The 24,997-nt window shown below is 40.0% G+C and overlaps 2 protein-coding genes across 2 annotated transcripts in view; both read right to left on the reverse strand.

Annotated features, from left to right (window-relative positions):
• EFCAB13 (EF-hand calcium binding domain 13) overlaps positions 1-24,997 on the reverse strand; it is a 129,383-nt gene that overhangs the window by 87,258 nt on the left and 17,128 nt on the right. The window contains exons 4-7 of the mRNA XM_062175043.1: positions 21,748-21,862; positions 13,815-13,945; positions 13,023-13,105; positions 10,172-10,315 (exon numbers count right to left, since the gene is read on the reverse strand). Coding sequence (XP_062031027.1) covers positions 10,172-10,315; positions 13,023-13,105; positions 13,815-13,945; positions 21,748-21,862 — 473 coding nt within the window. The remainder of the gene's footprint in view (positions 1-10,171; positions 10,316-13,022; positions 13,106-13,814; positions 13,946-21,747; positions 21,863-24,997) is intronic.
• LOC133776770 (protein O-mannosyl-transferase 2-like) lies at positions 406-9,992 on the reverse strand. Its single transcript, XM_062216004.1, has 3 exons — positions 9,929-9,992; positions 9,454-9,796; positions 406-2,884 (listed from the first exon to the last, which is right to left on the reverse strand). The coding sequence occupies exons 1-3, from the start codon at positions 9,990-9,992 to the stop codon at positions 721-723; spliced, it is 2,571 nt and encodes an 856-aa protein (XP_062071988.1). The 3' UTR covers positions 406-720.

Below are 24,997 nucleotides of genomic sequence, written 5' to 3' on the forward strand. Positions count from 1 at the left end.
TCTGCTGTGGCCTGGGAAGGCAGTGGAGGATAGCCCAAGTGTTTGGGCCCCTGCACCCCCATGGGAGACCAGGAGGAGGCACCTGGCTCCTGGCTTCAGATCAGCATAGCTCCAGACATTGTGGCCATTTGGGGAATGAACAAACGGAAGAAAGACCTTTCTCTCTGTCTCTCTCTCTCTCACTGTCTGTAACTCTACCTGTCAAATAAATAAATAAATAAATTTTTAAAAAAATACAATATACTTTCATGATGAAAACTCTAAGCAAACTGGGTATAGAAGAAACATTGCTCAACACAATCAAGGCAGTTTATGACAAACCCACAGCCAGTATCCTATTGAATGGGGAAAAGTTGGAAGCATTCCCATTTTTTTTTTTTTGGGCTTTCTAGAGTTTATGCCACTGACTGTCCAGTTACAAGGCCCACTCCGCAGGGCACCGTCTCCCAGGCACTCCCCACCCTGTGCACATGCCCCCTGCCTGTCCTACTCGCAGGGGAGTGGGCTGAGACGCTGCCCCCGCAGGTGCTGCACACAGCGTTGTGGCTCTGCCGGTGTTGGACTCCATCCGGGTTTGCTCCCAGAGCTTGGTCCTGGCAGGAAGCAGAATTCTCCAAGCTCCGCAGGCGGCTTCATCCAGTCAGAGGGTCCAGGGTTTGGCTCCACAGCTGGCTATCCCGGGGCAGCTCCTGGAGCCAGGCTGGAGTCCTTAGGGTAGCCTCAAAAGTCCCATGATTCCAGCCACCTTAGTCCTGCCATTGGACTCTCGGGGTCCTGGGCTAGAGGACCAACCATCCCATAAGCCAGAGGATGGAAGAGGTAGAAGCTGTAGGCAGTTCCCAGGAGCAGGCTCAGGATTCCCATCACATGGATGCCCTTGGCCAAGCGCCAGGCACAGAGCCGCAGGAGGATGTCCCACAGGATGCCTGTCAACATGCTGGAGAAGAGCATGGCTGGGAAGTAGTGGTGGAAGTAGAGGACGCGGCCCATCAGGAAGAACGGGAAGTAGTGCAGCATCCAGCCAAGCAGGACCTGGCCACCTCCTCGCAGCAGGACCTGGGACAGCCCTTCGACCTCCGCTGGCAGCCGCACCCCTCTTTGCATGGCTACAGCAATGATGCTCCCCGAGAGGAGGTAGACAGCAATGCTCAACAGATTCAGCCACCAAACCACCGGGTTGCCAAGCAGATAGACGCGGAAGTCCGTGTCATTGGCCCCTGAGAAGCGCAGGCCCTGGTAGTTGATAGGCCAGTGCCAGGGTTTAGACGTGAACTCATTGTCCTTGGGTTTGAGGCCATTGTTGCCCCGGATCATGACCATGTGGGACTCCAGCAAGATCTCAGGAAAACCGGGCTGAAGCACCTCCAGGCTGATGTTTGGCAGTTTGGGATTGATATGGTCCTCCACATTCCAGATGGAGCTGAGGGTTTCTTTTAGGTAAGGGGTGCAAGTAACTTCCAGCTGCTCCCAGCCCCACTTGGGCAGAACCTTTCCTGACGAGCCCAGGACACAACCTGTGACCAGATGAATGAGGCGAAATCGACTTCTCAGCACTTTGATTCGGTTTCCAAATTTTCTGTTTACAACCTCTATCCGCCAAAAGTCATTCGAATCCCCTGTCCCATTTATTCCATAGCCAGTGACCTGATAGTGCTTCCGGGTCAGGGGGGCCTCATGATAGTGGCTGTGCAAGTTACGAGAAGTCTGTTTGTGTTCTAGCCGAATGATGTCTCCATGTCTCACAAACTCCACTGGGAACGAAGGGTTGAGGGGATCTGAGTCTGTGTTATGCTTCTTGATGATCCACAGGTTGTTGTAGTCCTTGTGCAAATAGGTGGTGACCTGCTGCTGGCGAGCGCCGACACCCTCGGGGTAGAGGTGCGGGTGGGAGTGCAGGTAGCCGATAGCCATCCTCAGGTTCTTCACGGTGATCACAGAGCCGTAGGCCAGGTGTTCGGGGATGGAAGCATTGTGCAGGTTATTCCCTGAAAGCCGGGCCTGGAAGGCAGAACTGAAGAAACCATTACCAGGACCACTTTTATTCAACACTGTGATGTGCACAGCAAATATGGCCGTGTAGAGAGCCAGAGGCAGCACTATGAGGCACAGGATGCGAGCAGTCAGGTGTTTCCCCACCGTCATCAGTGAAATACTGAGGTCTCCAAACAGGTGCCAAAGGTCTGCAATGGTGTTCAATCCCACTTGCAGGATGATAAAGAGGCCAACAAACTTGACACCTAACGCACCAGCGAGGCTGATGCCCGTCAGGCTGAGCCAGAACCACCAGGGGGCAGAGAAAGGCCTGTCAGCGCAGGAGTTGTACTTGACCATGCTCAGCATGGCAGCCATGATGAAGAACATCAGGATGGGGTCAAGGAGGATGTACTGGGACAGTGTAAGGCATCCTGTGTCAAAGGTGAGGAGGGCAGCAGTGAGCAGTGCTGCCGGCAGGGACCTGGACAGATCCAATACAGTGAGGTAGGCGAAGGGGACCAGCCAGGAACCGAGGAATGCACAGAATCCTCTCATTCCTATGTAGCTGTGGTGCTCATATTTGTCTCCAGGCTTCTGGAACAAAAAGGTACCATCATATCCACTCAGGTAGCCAGCAAGACCGATCAGCATCTTTCCCAGGGGCGGGTGCACGTCAAAGAAGAAGGTGCGGTTGATATAGTAGCTTCCCATTTTTCCAAAGTGAGTCTCATCCCAACAGATGTGCCGCGGCTCCTCCAGACGGTGGAAGCGGGTGGCGAAGGACAGCAGCGTCACCAGGACCAGCGGGGCCCACCGGCCGACCGCCTCGAAGCGCCACAAGCCCCGGGCAGGCTGTTTGGGGCTTCGCGCCGCCGCCTCAGCACCCGCGGCCCTAGCAGCCTGGGAGGCACTGGGAGGTACCAGACAGGGATGCTCACTCTCACCATTGCTATTCAATATAGTTCTGGAAGTTTTAGCCAGAGCCATTAGGCAAGAAATAGAAATCAAAGGGATTCAAGTTGGGAAGGAAGAAGTCAAACTATGCCTATTTGCAGATGATATTATTTATTAGGTAATCCAAAGAACTCTACTAAGAGACTTTTGGAACTCATAGAAGAGTTTGGTAAAGCAGCAGGATATAAAATCAATGCACAAAAATCAATAGCCTTTGTATACTCAGACAATGCCACAGCGGAGAAGAACTTCTAAGATAAATCCCATTCATAATAGCTATAAAAAAATCAAATACCTTGGAATAAACTTAACCAAGGACATTAAAGATCTCTACAATGAAATTTATAAAACTTTTAAAAAAGAAATGTAAGAAGATAACAAAAAATGGAAGAATCAATATCATCAAAATGTCCATGCTTCCAAAAGCAACTTACAGTCAATGTGATACCAATCAAAATGCCAAAGAAGAGGAAATAGGAAATCTAAAAAACAATGTTTGGAATCTACAGAATACTATAAAAAAAAAAAAAAAAAAAAAAACGGGCCGGCGCCGTGGCTCACTAGGCTAATCCTCCACCTGTGGCACTGGCACACCGGGTTCTAGTCCCAGTCAGGGCGCTGGATTCTGTCCCGGTTGCTCCTATTCCAGTCCAGCTCTCTGCTGTGGTCTGGGAGTGCAGTGGAGGATGGCCCAAGTCCTTGGCCCTGCACCCACAAGGGGGACCAGGAGAAGCACCTGGCTCCTGCCTTCGGATCAGCGCAGTGCTCCAGCCTCAGTGGCCATTGTGGGGTGAACCAACGGAAAAAAGGAAGACCTTTCTCTCTCTCTCTCTCTCTCTCTCTCTCTCACTGTCCACTCTGCCTGTCAAAAAAAAAAATGCCAAAGACATTCTTCTCAGATCTGGAAAAAATGATGCTGAAATTCATATGGAGGTACAGGAGACCTTGAATAGCTAAAGCAATCTTATACAACAAAAACAGAGTCAGAGACATCACAATACCAGATTTCAAAATATACTACAGGGCAATTATAATCAAAACATCCTGGTACTGGTTCAAAAACAGATGGGTAGACCAATGAAACAGAATAGAAACACCAGAAATCAATCCAAACATCTATAACCAACTTATATTTAATCAAGGAGCTAAAACCAATTCCTGGAGCAAGCACAGTCTATTCAACAAATGGTGCTGGGAAAACTGGATTTTCACATGAAGAATTATGAAGCAAGACCACTACCTTATACAAAAATCCACTCAATATGGATTAAATATCTAAATCTATGACCTGACACCATCAAATTATTAGAGAACATTGGAGAAACCCTGCAAGATATCAGCTCAGGCTAAGACTTCTAGGAAAGACCCAGAGGCACAGGCAGCCAAAGCCAAAATTAACAATTGGGATGACATCAAATTGAGAAGCTTCTCTACAGCAAAAGAAACAGTCAGGAAAGTGAAGAGGCAACCGACAGAATGGGAGAAAATAATTGCAAATTATGCAACTGATAAAGGATTAATAATCAGAATCTACAAAGAGATTAAGAAACTCCACAACAACAAAACAAACAACCCACTTAAGAGATGGGCCAAGGACCTAAAACGACATTTTTCAAATGAGAAAATCCAAAGAGCCAACAGACACATGAAAAAATGTTCAGGATCACTAGCCAACAAAGAAATGCAAATCAAAACCATAATCAGCTTTCACCTCATCTTGGTTAGAATGGCTTTCATACAGAAATCAACAAACAATAAATGTTGGCAAGGATGTGGGGGAAAAGGCACACTAATCCACTGTTGGTGGGAATGCAAACTGGTAAAGCCACTATGGAAGACAGTTTGGAGATACCTCAGAAATATGAATATAGTCCTACCATACGACCCAGCCATCCCACTATTCAGAATTTATCCAAGGGAAATTAAATTGGCAAATAAAAGAGCTATCTGCACCTCAATATTTATTGCAGCTCAATTCACAATAGCTAAGACATGGAACAACCTAAATGCTCATCAACAGTAGACTGGATAAAGAAATTATAGGATATGTACTCATTGGAATACTACACAGTGGTAAAAAAAAAAAATGAAATCTGGTCATTTGCAACAAAATGGAAAAATCTGAAAAACATCATGATGAGTGAAATAAGCCAGTCCCAAAGAGACAAACTTCATATGTTCTCCCTGATCTGTGACAACTAACTGAGCACCTAAAAGGTAAACTGTAGAAGTGATACTGACACCATGAGAAGCAATGAATTGATCAGCTCTTGTCCTGTCAAGGGACAGCTTACTATTTTATTCTTTTTACTATTTTCTCGTTCTACTTAATACCATTGGTTGAACTCTTAACACAGAATTATTCTTAGGTGTTTAAATCCAATTGAAAATTGTTCCCTGTTAAAAATGAAAATCTTTGATCAATGACATCATAAATCAGAGTGTCAATTGTTGGGGTCGGCACAGTGGCTCACTTGGTTAATCCTCTGCCTGCGGCACTGACATCCCATATGGGCACCGGGTTCTACTCCCGGTTGCTCTTCTTCCAGTCCAGCTCTCTGCTGTGGCCCAGGAGGTCAGTGGAGGGTGGCCCAAGTGCTTGGGCCCCTGCACCCTCATGGAGACCAGGGATAAACACCTGGCTCTTGGCTTCAGATCAGTAGTGGCCATTTGGGGAGTGAACCAGCAGAAGGAAGACCTTTCTCTCTGTCTTGCTCACTGCCTATAACTCTACCTGTCAAATAAATTTTAAAAAATTAAAAAGGAGTGTCAATCGTTAAATCAACAACAGGCGTCACTGTGCACTTGCTCCCCATGTAGGACCTTTGTCTTTAATGTTGTTATACTATGAGAATTAATGGTAAAACTAGTCTTCAAACAGTACTTTATACTTTGTGTGTCTGTGTGGGTACAAACTGTTGAAATCTTTACTTACTATAGAGTTGATCTTCTGTATATAAAAATAATTGAAAATAAATCTTAATAAAGAGTGGGCTGGGAGAGGGAGTAGGAGGTGGGATGGTTTGGGGGTCGGAGGGCGGATATGGGTGAAGAACCACTATAACCCAAAAGTTGTACTTATGAAATTTATATTTATTAAATAAAAGCTTTCTATAAAAATTAAAGCAATCAAACATAAATGTACGTGAAATTTATAAACTGATGAATTTATGAATAAACAGAATATTCATCTTGTAGCTATAAAATATATGATGCAGAGTATAAAATTAGTGTCACTTTTTTATACGTGCTGTGACAAAAAAAAACTATTGCAAATGTTATCATATTAAGAATTGTCTGCATCATGTAAAAAAAAATGAGGAATTACCAAAAAAGAAAGAACAACTTCCTAGAATTCTCTAAGGGTACGAAGTCACTCTTTACAGCTTTTTACAGGAGAAGAGGAAGAAGGGTATCTGATAGACCTATCTTCCCAAAGGCCTCAGTTGGCTATGGGAAATCTGTTCATAGAGAGCTATGATTCTTTCTCTCCCCTTCCAGGGTACTGAGATGGAGGCATTTCCCCATCCTTCCTTTCCCTGGGACTCATATTCCTTCGTATTCTTCTATAAGTCTTTCAACAAAGCAAACTTTTTCTGGATTACTCTCTAACTCCTTTTGTTTTATCAAGACTTTAGGATTCATATTTGGCAAATTACATTTAATGTTCTATTTAGCACTCAATACTATCCTGTCTTGTAATGGAAGAGAACATCCCCTTTTGACTCTAAACAAATCCTTTCTTCTGATTTTGATACTAAACTCAATGTACTTAATGAGGGAGCTTGATCTCTTTTCAGTCTTCCTTATGTCCTGTATGGTCAACTTCTTTCTCTACTGAGTCCTTCCTAGGGTAATATTTTAAATATGCTCAAGTATTTGTCATCACAACAAAAGAATAACATGGAACATTAACCACCTCTGTTGCCCTAGGGGCCGGCGCCGTGGCTTAACAGGCTAATCCTCCGCCTTGCGGCACCGGCACACCGGGTTCTAGTCCCGGTTGGGGCACCGATCCTGTCCCGGTTGCCCCTCTTCCAGGCCAGCTCTCTGCTGTGGCCAGGGAGTGCAGTGGAGGATGGCCCAAGTCATTGGGCCCTGCACCCGCATGGGAGACCAGGAGAAGCACCTGGCTCCTGCCATCGGAACGGCACGGTGCGCCGGCCGCAGCGCGCCAGCTGCGGCGGCCATTGGAGGGTGAACCAACAGCAAAAAGGAAGACCTTTCTCTCTGTCTCCCTCTACTGTCCACTCTGCCTGTCAAAAATAAAAAAATAAAATAAAAATAAAATAAAATAAAAGAAATGTGCTATATATGAATGAAATAGAAATCTTTTCACTTGATAATTGCTTATAATGCTTGCCATATACCCACTAAACTATCTTTTTTTTTTTTTTTTACTTTTTACTTGTTGAACTCTTAGTAGAATATTAAGCCGTTGACTATAATATAAGTTAAAAATATGTTATCTTGGGCCAGCGCTGTGGCACAGTGGATTAACACCCTGGCCTGAAGCACTGACATCCCATATGGGCACCAGTTCTAGTCCAGATGTTCCTCTTCCGATCCAGCTCTCAGCTATGGCCTGGGAAAGCAGTAGACAATGGCCCAAGTCCTTGGGCCCCTGCACCCACGTGGGAGACCTGGAAGAAACTCCTGGCTCCTGGCTTCGGATCGGCGCAGCTCAAGCCATTGAGGCCATCTGAGAAATGAACCAGTGGATGGAAGACCTCTCTCTGTCTCTACTTCTTTCTGTAACTTTGTCTTTCAAATAAATAAAATAAATCTTTAAAAAACTCTTATCTCAAAAATTAAGAAAACAGAAAAGAGGAAACAACAAAAGGGAAGGAAGGAAGGAAGGAGGAGGGATAGAGGAAGAAAAGTATCACTATATTCTTAGAATTTTATCTAGTAACTACATTGAATCTGTTATCTTTGTACTAATATTACATTAACATGAGATTTGATGAGAATTGTGTTGTATTAATTATCATGCATTTGCTGTGACCCCAAGAATCTAATGTATTAATAAATTCCTTTTAAAAATTAAAAAAATAAAGTAGGACCAAGCTATCAAAAACATAAATTTTACATTTATGTAAAAAAATCTGTGGGGCTGGCGCTGTGGCTTAACAGGCTAATCCTCCGCCTTGCGGCACCGGCACACCGGGTTCTAGTCCTGGTTGGGGTGCCGGATTCTATCCCGGTGGTCCCTCTTCCAGGCCAGCTCTCTGCTGTGGCCAGGGAGTGCAGTGGAGGATGGCCCAAGTGCTTGGGCCCTGCACCCGCATGGGAGACCAGGAGAAGCACCTGGCTCCTGGCTTCGGATCAGCACGATGCGCCAGCTGCAGCGGCCATTGGAGGGTGAACCAACAGCAAAAAGGAAGACCTTTCTCTCTGTCTCTCTCTCTCACTGTCCACTCTGCCTGTCAAAAAAAAAAAAAAAAATCTGTGGAATGGCACAAAGCCATAAATACAAAATCACTCAAGGATCACATTAAAGTAAGAACTGGTTTTGTCTTGAAATTCCACTGATGTGTCAGTCTTTCACTTGTTGTCATAATGTCCTAACATTGGTTGCACACCTTTGTGATCATACTGAGTTACTAGATTGTACATTTTCAATGGGTCAATTATTCGATTTATCAAACATATTTATTAAAATGTATCTTCATAAGTCTAACATTAAAGAAATATTATGTAACTGAAAGTAGGCCATGCTTAGACTAATGATGAGATTATATCATAATCCAATCTAGTAATCAATCAATCTAATTATGTATGCCTGAAGTCAAATTTTTATTTTATTTTTGACACCCAGTTATAAAGACAGCTTTTATTTATTAAGTGCTAGAAAAAAATGAGACTATTATGAAGAGCTAACAGAAAGGACTAGGAGTATAATGTCCACTTGAGGAATTAAGGCACAAAGAGATCTGAAATGAGGTAGTGACCAAAGTCAAATCCAAACCTGTGTGAGTGACTATGCCTCAGTAACCTCATGGAAGGTGGCGTCAGATAGCTAAGGTTTAAAGTGGTTATTTAACTGTTATTGTTATTTTGGTCTTATAACCTTCCTGGGAAAAAAGGTAAGTATGAAATGCCATTTTACAGAAAGGGAAGTAGAGGTTCACAGAGGAAAAATGATTTGTCCAATATGATAGGGGCAGATCACGCTGACTGCCTACTCAATAGCCCATCTCCTTCCTACTTGCCAAAACCACCCTAATTTTGATGGGTGTTTATGTGGCCAGCACTAGAGAATGAAATCTTGACAAATTTGTATTAATCAAGATAACGGCACTGGCTTGCCCACAATCTCTGCCAGATACTTGCTTTAAGAATCCTGTGAATCTTCAGAGAAAGCCATGTGACAACCCTAGCAAAAGAGACAGGAGGGAACATTTCCAAGGTGGCATCTGGGAGAGATTTTCTTTCTTAATAAAAAAGGGATCTGCTAGGAGAGAATCCTTCTGATATCTTGTGTGCCTCAAGTGACCAGTCTGAGGACAGAAGCCAACTCACCGTGCATGAAGGAAAGTATGGTGAGAGGCTGCTTCCCTGAGCACTTCAATGAACCTCACAACCAACCCTGAAACTGGGAAGAGTGGCTTGCTGTACTTCAACTGGGAGTCTGGAATTCTGGTGTGTGGCAGCAGAGGGTGACTAAATGACCAGTCCACAACAGAAGCCCTGGGTGCTGAGTCTCTAACGAGCTTCCCCAGCAGGTCACATTTCACATGTGTTGTCACAACTCCTCGCTTAAGCAACTGAGCATGTCCTGTGTGACTCCCCTGTGCCTGGTTTCTCCCAGACTGCACCCCATATACCTCTTTCCCTTTGCTGATTTTGCTCTTGTAGTCTTTCACTGTAAAAAAAAAAAAAAAAAAAAAAAAAAAAAAAAAATCACAGCCATGAGTCCTTTTAACCAGTCATCAAGTCTGGGGATGGTCTTGGGGACCTCCTGACACAACAAAACGCTAGTTAAGCCTCTCATTACTGGACTGTCCATAATTTGCAGTTGAATTTTCTGTAATTTCTGAAACCAAAATTTTAAATGTCATTATTGTAATAAAATTTTATAATATTTAAAAATATTTTAGAATATATAGTAGTATAAAAATGACAGCTTTACACAACATTCCAAATCTAAACTTTCTAATGACTTATAATTAATCTGAAAAACATAACTTATATTCATGTTTTCAGACCCTTAAACTCATACTGAAAACATAAAACTTACCATCAATATCAACTGCCTTTAGTGCTTGTCGCATTTCTGAATCACTGACAGAAATCTTCAAGATTCTAAGGACTGTTGGCAGATCATTCACATAAATCCTGCCATTTCGAATTTTACTAAAAATTCTACAGGCTCTATGAAGTGCTGTGCATAAACAAAAGATTAGTTAATTAATCCAAATGAGCAATCATTCTTATTTTCCCTATCTTCTCTCTCAAGAAACAAATTTCATAAGAAAAAAAAAAAGGTTGGGGGAGAAAAACTTCTTTTGTTGTTTTATAGTTTATCTATCTTAAATTCTATCTCATGACTTATTCAGGTCAGATCTGGAGCCAGTGACCTCTGAGTCTATCAGTTTCCTAAAGAGCTCTCAGAAACTGTCGGAAAAATCATACAAGGGTCACAGACACAGACTTTCTACAACTTTCCCCTGGAAAGCACTTAGTATATAATTCAGTCGAAGCTCTTTGTATTGTGATTGCTTGCATGTCAATGTACCTCTCTAAACTGTCAGCTCCTAAGGGCCAGATATTTTAGTCATCAGTTTTCAGTGCCAAATTTGAAATAAATTCTCAAAACAATGTTGAACTGAAGTTGGTTTAGTTCAATGGATATCATATTTTCAGAAAAAAATGCAAAAGATGACAGTTCTAAATACAATATTATCCAAAAAATAATAATAGTGACTTTAATATTAGAAGCTTTGGTAGAGTCTTATAAGTGGGAACCAGATTTCAGTGAAACAACAAGCAAATAAAAAGTGGAGATTACTTAAAACAACTCTTTCAAGAAGCTTCTCTGAAAAATTTGAATATAAAACTGGCAAAGCACAGATCCTGTGGAATCAAAAGAAAACTGAAAACAAATGAAGGGATTCGCCAGTGAAAAGAAAACCTTTCCAATATGATAAAGATGAGGATAAGCATCCATAGGCAAGTTTGTAGGTAGAAACAGCAAGTTTATTAATATTATGCCCAACAGCCTTTATTAAATCTCAATAAAAAAGTAAAGCCATATGATCCAGCAATCCCACTTCTGGATAATTATTCAAAATAATTCAAAGCAAGATTTTGAAAAGATCCTAGCACTTCCATGTTGACTACTGTACTATTCAGAATAGCCAAGATGTGGAAACAATAAGAATATCTATAAACAGATAAAAGGATTTTTTTAAAGTATGCCTTATATATATATATATGCATATATATATGTATATATATATATATATATATATACACATACACACACATACATACACACACACTCATGTTGAAATACTATTCAGCCTTTAAAAAGAAGAAAATACTGGGGAGAAAGTTGTAGCATAGCAGGTTAAGCCACTTCTTAGGACACCCACATCCCATATCAGAGTGCTGGTTCAAATCCCAGATGCACCACTTCTGATCCAGCCTCCTGCTAATGTGTCTGAGAAGGCAGCAGATAATGGCCCAAGTGCTTAGGTCCCTGCTACCCATGTGGGAGACCCAGACAAGAGTTCTGGGCTTCTGCCTGGCCCAGCTCTAGCTGTTGCAGGAATTTAGGGTTTTAACCAACTGATGATCTCTTTCTCTCTGTCCTGTCATACTTTCAAATAAATAATTTTTTAAAAAGGAAGAAAATCCTGTAATATGTGATTATATGGATAAATCTGGAGGACACGATCTTAAGTGAAACATGGTAGTCACACAAGGACAAATACTCCATGATTCCACTTATATAAGGTATCTAAAACAGTCAAATTCATGGAGCACAGAATAGAATTGTGGCCTGCAAAAGCTAAGTGGAGAAGTGAACAGGGGTTTGCTAATCTATAGGCATAAATGTTCAGTTACACAAAATGAGTAAGTTCTACAGATCTCCTAAATGATATTGTTTACAGAAAATAATACTGCATTGTACACTTAAAAATCTGTTAAGAGGATAGATTTCATGTTAAACGTTCTCACCATAATGAAATTTTTTGAATGAAGGAGAAGTTATTCACTTGCATTTATTTCAGAAAAGCTAATTTTATTTTAATTGAATAAAATATTAAAAGTTGAAGAATATGTGAGAGGGGTGAGAGCTTGAGGAGAGTACTGAATAGGCACCAAAGAAAACAGCAAAGAAATCTGTCCAAAACTTAAGGGGGATGCCAACTAAGAGCAGTTGAAGTCAGAAATCATAGTCGCACTAAAGGAGCAGTCAAGGATATAAAATTGTAAATAAAAAGAGATGACAGTATAAGAGATTGTGAGTAGAGAACAAGACATTAAAGTCTGAGATTTCAACATGATGACAATGTTCAATTTGTGATCGTTAATGTCAATTAGAGAAACAGAGGTAAAAGAATTGGTTTTGAAAAGTATGAAGCTAGAATACTATATTAATCATCCACTTGGACACTAAATATAGGTAATATGATTAACTTAGATAAGATAGAAAGGCAAAATATGCCAAATTACTCCATAAATATAAAGGTGATATCTAAGATGTGGGAAAGATCAATGACGAGGAGTGAAGGATAGTATAAGCCTTAATATTAAGGTGTCAAAGACTAAATTGTAGTGAACTTAATAATTACTAATTTATTCATTCAGTGTAATACCCAGTCCTTTTCTCAAAAAATATATTTGAATGAAAAGAATGTATATATAATATTTTGCCTGTCTTACCAATTCAAAAAATATATATTTATAAATTAAACTACCTACTTTTGATTCCTCATGGCCTGCAGCATTTGCCATATCACATAACATTAGCCGATACCATAAGCCACTGGGTATATAAGAAGAGGCACTAACTGCTGAAACAATTCCCAAAAAGCACATAATCAGGAAATTATTCAAGAAATTCTAGAATCTCTTATTACCATTTATTTCTTGTGAGTATAAGTATCCTTGGGATACATTATCATATAATGTCAGGTAGAGGTTAGAAAGCATTTCCTTTTTCCTGTCAAAGAAACAACCACATTAAGAAAGCAGCAAAGAAAATATACAAAACCCCACTTAAAATTTCAGCAAACCTACTAATAGGCTGAGATTCATTTGAACCTTTCTTGAAGAACCATCCAAAAAATAGAGAATTAATTCCATGTTCATCACACCACTTCCTATCTTGTTTCTTTTAGGCAATATTTTCCTAAAGTGCAGAATTTACCCTAGTCATTGCCCTGCTATCTTTTGGCTGTGGTCCAATCTTTCTTACTCTTACTTCAAGTCACAGCAAGAGCATATTTGTATTTAAACAGCCCAAGAATCCCAAATTCCATCACCTACCAGTAAAAATGACTGGAAAAGATGATTCATCTAATACTGTAGCATGTAAATAATTGAAATAATTTAATATTAGTGTTGGAAGAAATCTTAAAGAGTTCATGAAGTACAAGATTCTTCTATAAATGTATAAAGCAAGGCTTACAGATGTAAAGTGAATTTTACAAGTGCCTAAACTAGCATGTGAAGTCAATTAGGACTTAAATCTAAGTTTCCTAGTTCCATATATAGTGATCTAGTCCCTACCCTATCCTTCTGAACAGCATAGTGCCTTAGCTTTCATAAACTATTTGATATTTTTATATGAATGGTATAGACAACTCTCGAGTGAAAAACCCCAAGTATAAATCCAACATTCAAAAAATAGAAAACAATAATTTAAATACCGCAAAATTGAGGAAGATGTATGAAGGGGTAGTGAAGTCTTGCAAATGCTGTACTGATTTGGCAATTTGTACAAAGAGTTTTCTTTTCTAGTTCTCTTCTCCGTTGATAGCTTCAGAGAGGGAAAGTCAATCTAAAGCCAAATGCAAGTATGTTGGTGCCTAATATCACACTGCTAACCCAGCATTCTCAGATAATAAACCTCTTAAAATATAATTAATTGTCCTTCAGCTCCTCACTTAGCTATGGTTCTGATGTAAAACTGCTTTTTGTAATTAAATTTTATATATACTAAAATTTTAAGTGAACTCTATAATGTTTTTTGCAAAGCCCTGTTTTTCTTAAGTATATAATTAATATTTTATCAATATAATAATATATTTTATGGAGTAGAAAAACCTATGGCATAGTGAGAACAAGGTGACTGGGCCACCAGACTCTAGGCTATATATACAGACTTTGACTACATGTGCAAAACAATGTGGAGGACAACCAATGCTGTTATTTAAATGATATAAGTACTTTTGTTTCGAATTAACCTTATGAATGAGAAAATTATCCACTTAACATTGCATGTATAAACATCATCCAAAAGAGGCAAATAGGTAGATAGAAAATGAGGACAGAAAATGAGGACAGTAATTACAAATGTATGCCATTTTACACAGAGCTTATAACCTTGATTTTAAAGACTATCCAGGTTATGGAGAGAAAATTCTCAAGCCACACAAGATTGGTAGAAATTGATACTGAGATTCCACATAAAACCAAAATCTTCAAAAGTCAACATTCTCAGCAATGAAGAAGTATACAAAGTAAAATCTGTGTCTCAGCTCTAAGCTAGAGAGAGACAGAATAAAGACTATTCCTGTTGATTATTTATAATTAAACTCTATGTATATACATATAATTAACTCAAATTTATACTAAATGTGTTGTTCGGGAAAAATAGAAACCAAAAATTCAAAGTGGCCCCAAATTTGTAACACTTCTGAGGCAACATGGCAGAAATATATGCAAATGCTCTTAACAAGAAAATTCTTTTGGAATATGATAGACTCATTATGTGAGTCCCACAAATTTAGACCAACTATAAATGAAAAGGTGAACAGAACATAAAATATCCAGGGAACAAATTAATATGAATGAGAATCAGAACAACAAATAGAACATTCTGATTCTCCAAGGACTTAATATATGGGGTTTATAAGATACCTCTTGAAACAACCATGGAACATGAACAAATAATATAACATAAGGTAGATTTTAGGAAGTACCAAATAAATATTCTAGAAGTAAAAAATATAATCCCTGAAATTAAAACCTCAATGGCCAGGTTAATGAGATTCACCTAAATAAAAAATGAGCAACCTGAAAAGTAGATGGGGGGAAATTACCAAGAACAAAATAGAAAGAGATGAAAAATATGAAGCAATGGTAATAAAGAACATAGAAGAAACAAAAGGACAATGAAGAGATTGAGGGAGGTGATCTATTCTAAAAGATACTGGACTAGAATTTTACAAAATTAAAAAAGGCCTGCTTTCATAAATTCTGGAAACACAGCAAATATCTAGATAGTTGGAATCAAGATCTCAGTTGAGGACCAGTGCTACAATGTAGTAGGCTAAGCCTCCACTTGTGGTGCTGGCATCTCACATGGGCTGCATCTCACATGTGTCCCAGCTGCTCTTTTTCTGATCCAGCTCTTTATTTATAGCCTGGGAAAGCAGTAGAAGATGGCCCAGGTGTTTGGGCCCCTGCCCACCCACGTGAAAGAATGCAGAGAAACTCTTGGCTCCTGACTTCGGATCAGCCCAGCTCTGGCCATTGCAGCCATTTGAGGAGTGAACCAGCAGGTGGAAGATCTTTCTCTCTGTCTCTCCCTCTCTGTCTGTAACTTTGTCTCAAATAAGTAAATAAAATATTTAAAAAAAGAAAAAGATGTTAGCTAATAAGAGGCTCTTTACACAGACTAAGAAACCTTCATCAAAGCTAGAAAGCTAGATAAGAGACCACAGTGCCTCATCTTTGTTGTAATCAAAAAAAGAAGAAGAAGAAGAATTTCCCATACCACCCCTTCCCCAGCTCCAAGGATTGCAGTGTTGACAGACACCTTCCACTTGGGAGCTGAGTGAACTGAGTCCCAGTGCCACGCCCATTGTAGAAAAAATCAGTAGCACTGAGTCACCCTGCCTGGACCCCAGGTCCATATCTGTGGAGTGAACATTTGGAGATTCCACAACCAGGCAGCCTCTGCCACCATCCATCCCCACCAACCCCACTCCCATTGCCAGCAGAAAGCAAAATTTCAACCCCACACAGAGGTCAGGAGAGGGAGCTAAAGACTACACCTGGGAGCTGAGACCCCGCACCTGACAAAGCCCAAAGGCCTCTAGTTCCCTGCCAATGCTCACAGACTGACCCTGTAGACTTGCCCAGTGTCAGTCACAGACCTACATTCTGGAGTGTCAGACTCGTTTTGGTATATGTTACAGCTAGTGGGCTTGAAGGATACCTATAGGACTTTGTAAAGACCTATGACTGTAGGAAACAGGTGTGACCAGTCTGGGGACAGTCTAAGTGACTAGAGGGCTGCCTTTATCAGTCTCCTCCAATCTTGAGCAGACAACAATGGGTTATGGGATTGTTTCGTGGGTAAACTCCAATGCTGGGTCAGATACTAATGGTTTCTTTCCCAAGGCAGTACCTGTGGACAGTCTCTATACTTGCCCCAATATCAGGCAGAGATCTGGATCCTGATGAGCCAGATTTGCTCTTCAGACCTGGTATTCACCATTCAAGATTGTGCAAGGCCTGGTGACTGTGAATTCCAGATGTGACTCCCAAAATAGCCTGCCCAAGTTGCTCAGGGACAACCTCTATCACTCCTCCTACAAGACTAGACAGACAGACAGCAAGGAATCACAGAACTGTTTTGGGACCAGGCTGACAAAATCCAGCATTGAGCAGATTCTAACAGTCCCCGTGCCCAGAACAGTGCCTGTAGACAGACCCTCTGGATCTGTTTCACTGCCCAGCAGAGTTCCATGGTCCTGGTTAAGCAATCTTATACATCAGCCAATATCACTGGTGGCTGACAGGTGAACCCTCCTCAGCAACAGACAGATCACAGGAGGGTGAGCTTTGGTCCCACCCGCATGGTGCACTGGTGTTGGTGGCCTGAGGGCTCTTGATGCCGTTGGTTCAACCTCCAATGGCCGCCGCAGCTGGCGCGCTGCAGCCAGCGCACCGCGCTGATCCGATGGCAGGAGCCAGGTGCTTATCCTGGTCTCCCATGGGGTGCAGAGCCCAAGCACTTGGGCCATCCTCCACTGCACTCCCTGGCCACAGCAGAGAGCTGGCCTGGAAGAGGGGCAACCGGGACAGAATTCAGCACCCCAACCAGGACTAGAACCTGGTGTGCCGGCGCTGCTAGGCGGAGGATTAGCCTATTGAGCCGCAGCACATGGAACATTTTCCAGGATAGGTCATACAGCAGGCACAAAACAAATCTCAACAAATTTAAAACAATATACAAATCATATCAAGCATCTTTTCTGATCACAAAGCAGAAAAAAAAACTAGAAATCATAACAAAAAACACTTTGGAAACTATACAATATATGGAAATTAAACAACTTTCTCTTGAAATATCAATAAATCAGGAAGAAATCAAGGAGAAAATTTAAAAACTTCTTGGAATGAATGAAAATGAAAACACAGCATACCAAGACCTGTGGGATACAGCAAAAGCAGTACTAAGGTAGAAGTTTATAAAATAATCAATGCCTGTATCACAAAAACCAGAAATATCTCAAATAAACAACTTATCACCATACCTCAAGGTACTAGAAAAACAAGAACAAATCAAGCCCAAAATTTGTAGAAGGAAAGAAATAATAAAATTCAGAGCATAAATAAATGACATAGAAACTGAAAAAAAAAATCAATGAAATCAAGAGTTGGTTCATATTCAGTATGAAAATAAACTGTCTACAAATCTCTGACAGTAATAAATTACAATATTCAGTGCATACAGGAATCATACAGAGCAACAAACTCTAGTACAAGACAAAAATATTTTAATACATTTAGTCCAAACTTTAGGATCCAACAGTTACCAAAAATAAATAAATAAATAAAACATTTTAACCAAAAGTGTGAAAAATCTTTAAAATGAAAACTATAGCTCATCAATAAAAGAAATTAAAGAAGACTCAAAGAAATGGAAAGATATCCCACTTTCATGGATTGGAAGAATCATTATCATTAAAATATGCATATAACCCAAAGAGATTTATAGATTCAATGCAATCCCTATCAAGTTTCCAATGACATTTTTCACAGAACTAGAAAAATTATCACTAAAATTTCTACGGAACTAAAAAAGGCCCCAAATAAAAGTAATCTTAAACAAAAAGAACAATGCAGGAGACATTATATTACCTTCCCTTTAAAAAAAAAATTTGAGAAGTAGAGCTATAGACAGATAGAGGGAGAGACAGAAAGATCTTCCACCCACTGGTTCACTCCCCAAATGGCCCCAACAGCCAGAACTGAGCTGATCTAAAGCCAGAGAGCTAGATCAGAAGAGAAGCAGCTGGGACAGAACCAGTGCCCAGTATGGGATGCCAGCGCTACAGGCAGAGACCTAGCCTACTGCCACACAGCACTGGCCCCTATATTACTTGACTTTAAAATATAGTATGAAGCTACAATTATCAAAACAGCATGCTATTGGCATAAAAACAGATCCATAGACCAATAGAACAGAATAGAGACCCTACAAGTAAACCTACATATTTACAGTCAACTGATCTTTGACAAAGGTGCTAAGAATTTGCATTGGGAAAAGGATACCCTTTTTAACAGTGTTGGCAAAACTGGATATCCACAGGAAGAAGAATAAAACTAAATCCCTATCCCTTACCATGTACAAAAATCAGCTCAAAATGGATTAAAGACCTAAATGTGAGAATTGTAACTTTGAAACTATTAGAAAAAAAAACATGAAAATACTTCAGGACATTGGAATGGGCAAGGATCTTTTAAATCAGACCCTAAAAGCACAGAAAATAGAAACAAAAATAGACAAATAGCATTTCATCAAAGAGTTCTTTTTTTTTTTCTTTTTTGACAGGCAGAGTTAGTGAGAGAGAGAGAGACAGAGAGAAAGGTCTTCCTTTTTCTGTTGGTTCACCCCCCAAAAGGCTGCTACGGCCGGCGCACTGCACCAATCCGAAGCCAGGAGCCAGGTGCCTCCTTGTCTCGCATGCAGATGCAGGGCCCAAGGACTTGGGCCATCCTCCACTGCCTTCCCGGGCCATAGCAGAGAGCTGGCCTGGAAGAGGAGCAACCGGGACAGAATTCAGCACCCCAACCAGGACTAGAACCTGGAGTACCAGCGCTGCAGGCGGAGGATTAGCCTAGTGAGCCACGGCGCTGGCCAACATTTCATCAAAGAGTTCTGTACAACAAAGCAAATAATCAACAGAGTGAAAATAAGATATTTGCAATCTTATACAAGGGGTTAATATTCAGGATACATATAGAACTCAATAGCAAAAACTAAGTAATCCAATTTTTAAAAAGGCAGTAGGTCTAAACAGATTTCTCTCAAAGGAAGATATACAAGTCACTAACAAGTACATTAAAATATGCTCAACATCACTAATCATCAGCAAAATGCAAATCAAAACCACAATGAGATATTATTACCTCATTTCAGTAAGATTGACTATTACAGGACCAGTGCTGTAGTGTAGCAGGTAAAGCCACGACCTGCAGTGCTGGCATCCCATACAGGCACTGGTTCAAGTCCTGGCTGCTCCACTTCTGATCCAACTCTCTGCTATGACCTGGGAAAGCAGTGGAATATGGCCAAAGGCCCCTGCACCCATGTGGGAGACCCATAGGAAGCTACTGGCTCCTGATTTTGGATCAGCCCATCTCCAGCCGCTGCGGCCATTTAGGGAATGAATCAATGGATGGAAGACCTCTCTCCCTGTCTCTCTGCCTCTGTCTCTGTCTCTCGGTCTCTCTGTCTCTCTCTCTCTCTCTCTCTCTGTGCCTCTGCCTCTGCTTCTCTGTAATTCTGCCTTTCAAATAATAAAATAAATAAATATCTTAAAAAACAAAAGATTGACTATTACTAAAGAGACAAAAGATAACAAGTATTGCCAAGGGTATGGAGAAAAGGCAATTCTTGGACACTGTTGGCAGGAATGTAAATTAGTACAGCCTTTGTGGAAAACAGGGCCGGCGCCACGGCTCAGTAGGCTAATCCTCCACCTTGCAGCGCCGGCACACCAGGTTCTAGTCCCGGTCGGGGCGCCGGATTCTGTCCCGGTTGCCCCTCTTCCAGGCCAGCTCTCTGCTGTGGCCCGGGAAGGCAGTGGAGGATGGCCTAAGTCCTTGGGCCCTGCACCTGCATGGGAGACCAGGAGAAGCACCTGGCCCCTGCCATCAGATCAGTGCGGTGCGCCGGCCACAGCGCGCCAGCCGCGGCGGCCCTTGGAGGGTGAACCAACGGCAAAAGGAAGACCTTTCTCTCTGTCTCTCTCACTGTCCACTCTGCCTTTCAAAAAAAAAAAAAAAAAAAACCTGGATGGAGGCTCCTTTTTTAAAAAATAAAAATAGAACTACCATATGACCTAGCAATCTTACTCCTAGGTATATATTCAAGAGAAATTAAATATATCTGTCAAAGAAACTTCTGCACTCTCATGTTTACTGCAGCACCATCACAATAGCCAAGAATTGGAAACAACCTAAGTGTCTATCCACCAACAAATGGATAAAGAAAATGTGACACCTATACATAATGGAACATTACTCAGCCATAAAAAGAATGAAATTTTGTCATTTACAATAATATGGATGGTGTTAAATGAAGTAAGCCAAGCACAGAAAGACAAATATCACATGATCTTACTCATTTATTGAGTGTAAAGAATATATGATCTCATAGAAATTAAAAATATACTGGTAGTTACCAGAAGCTGGGAAGGAACTATGGAGGGAAGGTTGGAGAAAATTTGATTGATGTGTACTAGATTATAACTAGACAGGAGTAAACAGTCTTAGGGTTATATTGCAACTCGGGTGACTATGGATAGTATTAATATACTATATATTTCTCTTTTTAACAAAAACCTAGAAGACAGGATTTTGGTTGTTTTACTTTAAAAAAAATAAACTCTTGAAAGAATTTAATTATATTTACCCTTATTGGATATTACAGTGTATATATGCAACAAGACATCACATAGTACTATGCAATTTTGTACAATTGCTAAATCTCTGTTAATATTTAAATATCTAAACAGAAATAAAAAGAAATATGCATATCAGCCTATCATAGTGACTGTACTAGGCTGAATGGGGGCTCCACAAAAGTATATGTTCATGTCCTAATCTCTGGAATCTGTAAACATACCCTTACTTGAAAAAAAAAATGTTTGGCAGATATAATCAAGGTAAGGATTTCTAGCTGAGTTAAACAATGATAGATTGTTTATAAGAAAAGGGAAGAAGGAGACTTGAGATACAAAGAGGAGAAGCCATGCGAAGACTGAGGCGGAGGTTGGAGTCATGCTGCCACAAACCAAGAAGCACTTAAAGACATGAAGACAGGAAAAATTGTTAAAAGAGAACTCAATAAAAAAGAAAAATGTGTATATGTGTATGTTTTGGTTTAATGGAGAAAGAAAGATAAAATTTTCAAAATCTGAAAGTATTATTTGTTCTTTTTTTTTAATAAAAAGAAAGGAAGATGAGAAGGATAAAGAAAAAGAAGAGAGGAGAGAAGAGAAAGTAGTAGTAATATTTAAGACTGCAATCTTTCAACATTTGAGCTAAAATAGACAGGAATGTTTGAGGGCTAAGGACAACACTTGAAGATGAAGGGAAAGTTCCTGAATCTTTATTTACCTCAGTTGTTTTCCTATGCAGTTGTACTTGTAAATTTTTCTTTTTCTTGATTTTATTTTCTCCTGATAAATCAGAGAATTTTTCTTCTTCATATAGGTATAGTGATGTTACATTCCTAAATTGCACAGAAATTGGAATAATTCAAATTGTTTTTCTTGATTTTTCTTCTTCTTTTCAACTTTTAGTTATGGAATTTTCAAGTACAAAAGTAGACAGAACAATATGATTATCTCCACATGTACCCACCAACCAGTAATGACAAATCCTATTCAATCTATATCTTATCCCTACTCCCATCCTTTATTATTTTGAAGTAAATTCCAATATATTATTTCAATTGTAAAGATTTTAATATAAATCTCTGAAAGGTGTCTCTTTTTTAAAAATCTGAAACACAATTATAACAACTAAAAATTAGCAATCATTTCTCAATATCACCAAATAGACTGTTCAATTTTCCAGATGTCTCATGAAGGCCATACATTTTTTAACATTTTCTTTAGTATTCAACTAGGTCCTCAAATCATAGCTGGTTATGTGTTTTAAATCTCTTTTAATCTATAAGTTGTTCTTCTATGTCTTTTACTATATTAGCATTAGTGCTATGATTAGGTAATTTGACCTGTAGATTTGTCAGTCTAGGTTTTGCTGTGTCATCATGAATACAGGGATTCTGAAAGGTTAGTCATATTAAGGTTGTATTTTCCTGGAGAGGGGAGAATTAAAAATCACTAAATAGGAGGTGATGTGTTTCCATCAGGAAGCATAAAATATCCAATTTGACTATTTGTGTTATTAGCTCTCCCTTATATATAACAGCTAGATCAAATAAATCAATAGGTTGTAAAATGGTTATAAGTCTGTCTTTTCTTCTTCACTCATTAGCTAGAATATTTCTAGCAAGAGAAACTTAACTCTCCTGTATAATTTGGTTACCCAGTGATACACTTCATAAAGAAAGGCAAGACAATTATTCTATTTTTAGTTTTATTTACCACTTTTATAACAATGGCTTGGTTAACTTACAACCGCCAATAAAAACAAAGTAATTTTGATATCATTTTGAACACATGGATTTAAATATATTTGATGCAGTTTAATTCCCTGCAATTATTATTCTTAATAGTACTCCCATTTTCTCATCTTTGATGGGAGAAAGTGAGAGCCTTTCAAGGAGGCTCTTGGGTCCTTATTTGCAATCCTAAAAGCCGTCTTTGTTAGTTTCCTTATCTCTGGAAGCCAAGCTATTTCAGGCTCATCCGCACAATTCTTCTACCAGACCTGAAGTTAGCCATTTCTCCAAAAAGGCTTTTAACAATTAATGATATTCAAAGACTAAAGTATAAGCACTAGAAGCTTAACTATTTTTTAATCCTTATCCTGCTTTCCTGTTTGGTTTCTTCGTTCTCTTTTTTTCTGCATTTTCTTATTGCACTGTCAAGAAATTTCATAATACAAACATCCCACAAACTATACAATAGTGAGATGACTACAGTTAGGCTGAAATAAATTTGAGAAGACTTTTAGAAGTTGCATATATTGCCTCAAATAATCTACAATATACCTAAATTTCAAGGAAAATCATAAAATGATTTTTATGCTCTTAGAACCCTACAGAATAGGAATGATTCTGAAAAATGGACTAGATTCCAAATTTGTGTTTATATTGAAATCATCTAGCCAGCCGAAAATAATACTGATACTTGTTTCCCACCCCCAAATACTGTGATTTAATTGTGCTGGAGTGTGGCCATCTAGCAAACACAAGGGGAGGTAAAAATATTCAGGTAATTTTAACATAGTGGGAAACACTATGGAAAACCCCAAAGGTTTGTTCCTACCCAGAACTCATACAAACTGAGCTATAATTCATTATTTTTAGGTGATTCCTTACTTGTATGCAAAACTTAAATTTCATTCTCAGAAATGTTTCTTTTTTTTTTTTTTTTCAAGATTTATTTATTTATCTGAAAGGCAGAGTTACAGAGAGGCAGAGGCAGAGAGAGAGAAAGTCATCCATCTGCTGGTTCACTCCTCAAATGGCTGGAGCTGGGCTAATTCAAAGCCAGGAGCTTCTTCTGGGTCTCCCACATGTATCTCATGTGGGTGCAAGGTCTCAAACACTTAGACCATCTTCTACTGCTTTCCCAGGCCATAACAGAGAGCTGGATTGGAAGTGGAGCAGCTGGAACTTGAACCATATGGGATGCCAGCACTGTAGGCAGCAGCTTTACCCGCTATGCCATAGTGCCAGCCCCAAGAAATGTCCTTTCTTTCTAAAGCAATCTGCTATTTAAGGGCTGCTTGTGTGATATACAGGACAATAATTAACTAGGTTGTGGGTACCTATAACAGCTTTAGGTAAACTAAGCTCTAAGAAAAATTGTGAAATAAGGGAAGCTTATATCATGTATCCTACTCCTCTTCCTTAGCACACATCTTAACCTTTTGATGCTTTATTCCTCAAATGCCTATTCTGAGACCCCAGTATTTTGCTCCAACTATTTTACGATTAGTCCCCTCTGCAGCCCTCCAGTCTCAAAGGCAATGATTTTCAACTATTTTGACTACAACACATGGTCTAAAAATGTTTTCTATTGAATGTCAGTATACAAATACAAAGAGAGAGAAACAATTTCATAAAATAATACTTATTATGTGAAAAGCACTCTAATATCTTCAGTACCATTCTGATATATTTCCTTGCAGAAGAACAAACTAGCAATGGCATTCTAAGTTGACTTATGATTTATTAATAGGTTATAACCAACAGCCTATTGCGGCATTATATCCCCATAGGTCCCAGCTGAATCTGAATCTTCTTCTTTCTGGCATAATCATGACTTCTACTCTACTATCTGATTTTTTGGCTTTCATCTTCCTAGGTAGCAAGTTTTATTGTGGTCTTCTAGAAATAATTCTCTTCTCTTTTGTTATCTAATGAACAGGAATAGGGGTGAAACATTAGTTTAAATGAAACAGAGGGATCAACATTATGTTGTACCAGGTTAAGCCACTACCTGCAATGCTGGCATCCCACAGGGCCACCTGTTCAAGTCCCAGTTGCTCCACTTCCAAGCCAGCTCCCTGCTAACATGCCTGAGAAAGCAGCAGAGGAGGGTCCAAGTTCTTAGGCCGCTGCCACCCACAGGGGTGGGAGACAGAGAAGAAGCTCCTGGCTCCTGAATTTGGCCTGGCCCAGCCCTGGCCGTTGCGGCCATTTGGGGAGTGAACCAACAGATGGAAGATC

This window comes from Lepus europaeus, chromosome 18 (assembly GCF_033115175.1).
Source record: "Lepus europaeus isolate LE1 chromosome 18, mLepTim1.pri, whole genome shotgun sequence".
NCBI lineage: Eukaryota > Metazoa > Chordata > Mammalia > Lagomorpha > Leporidae > Lepus > Lepus europaeus.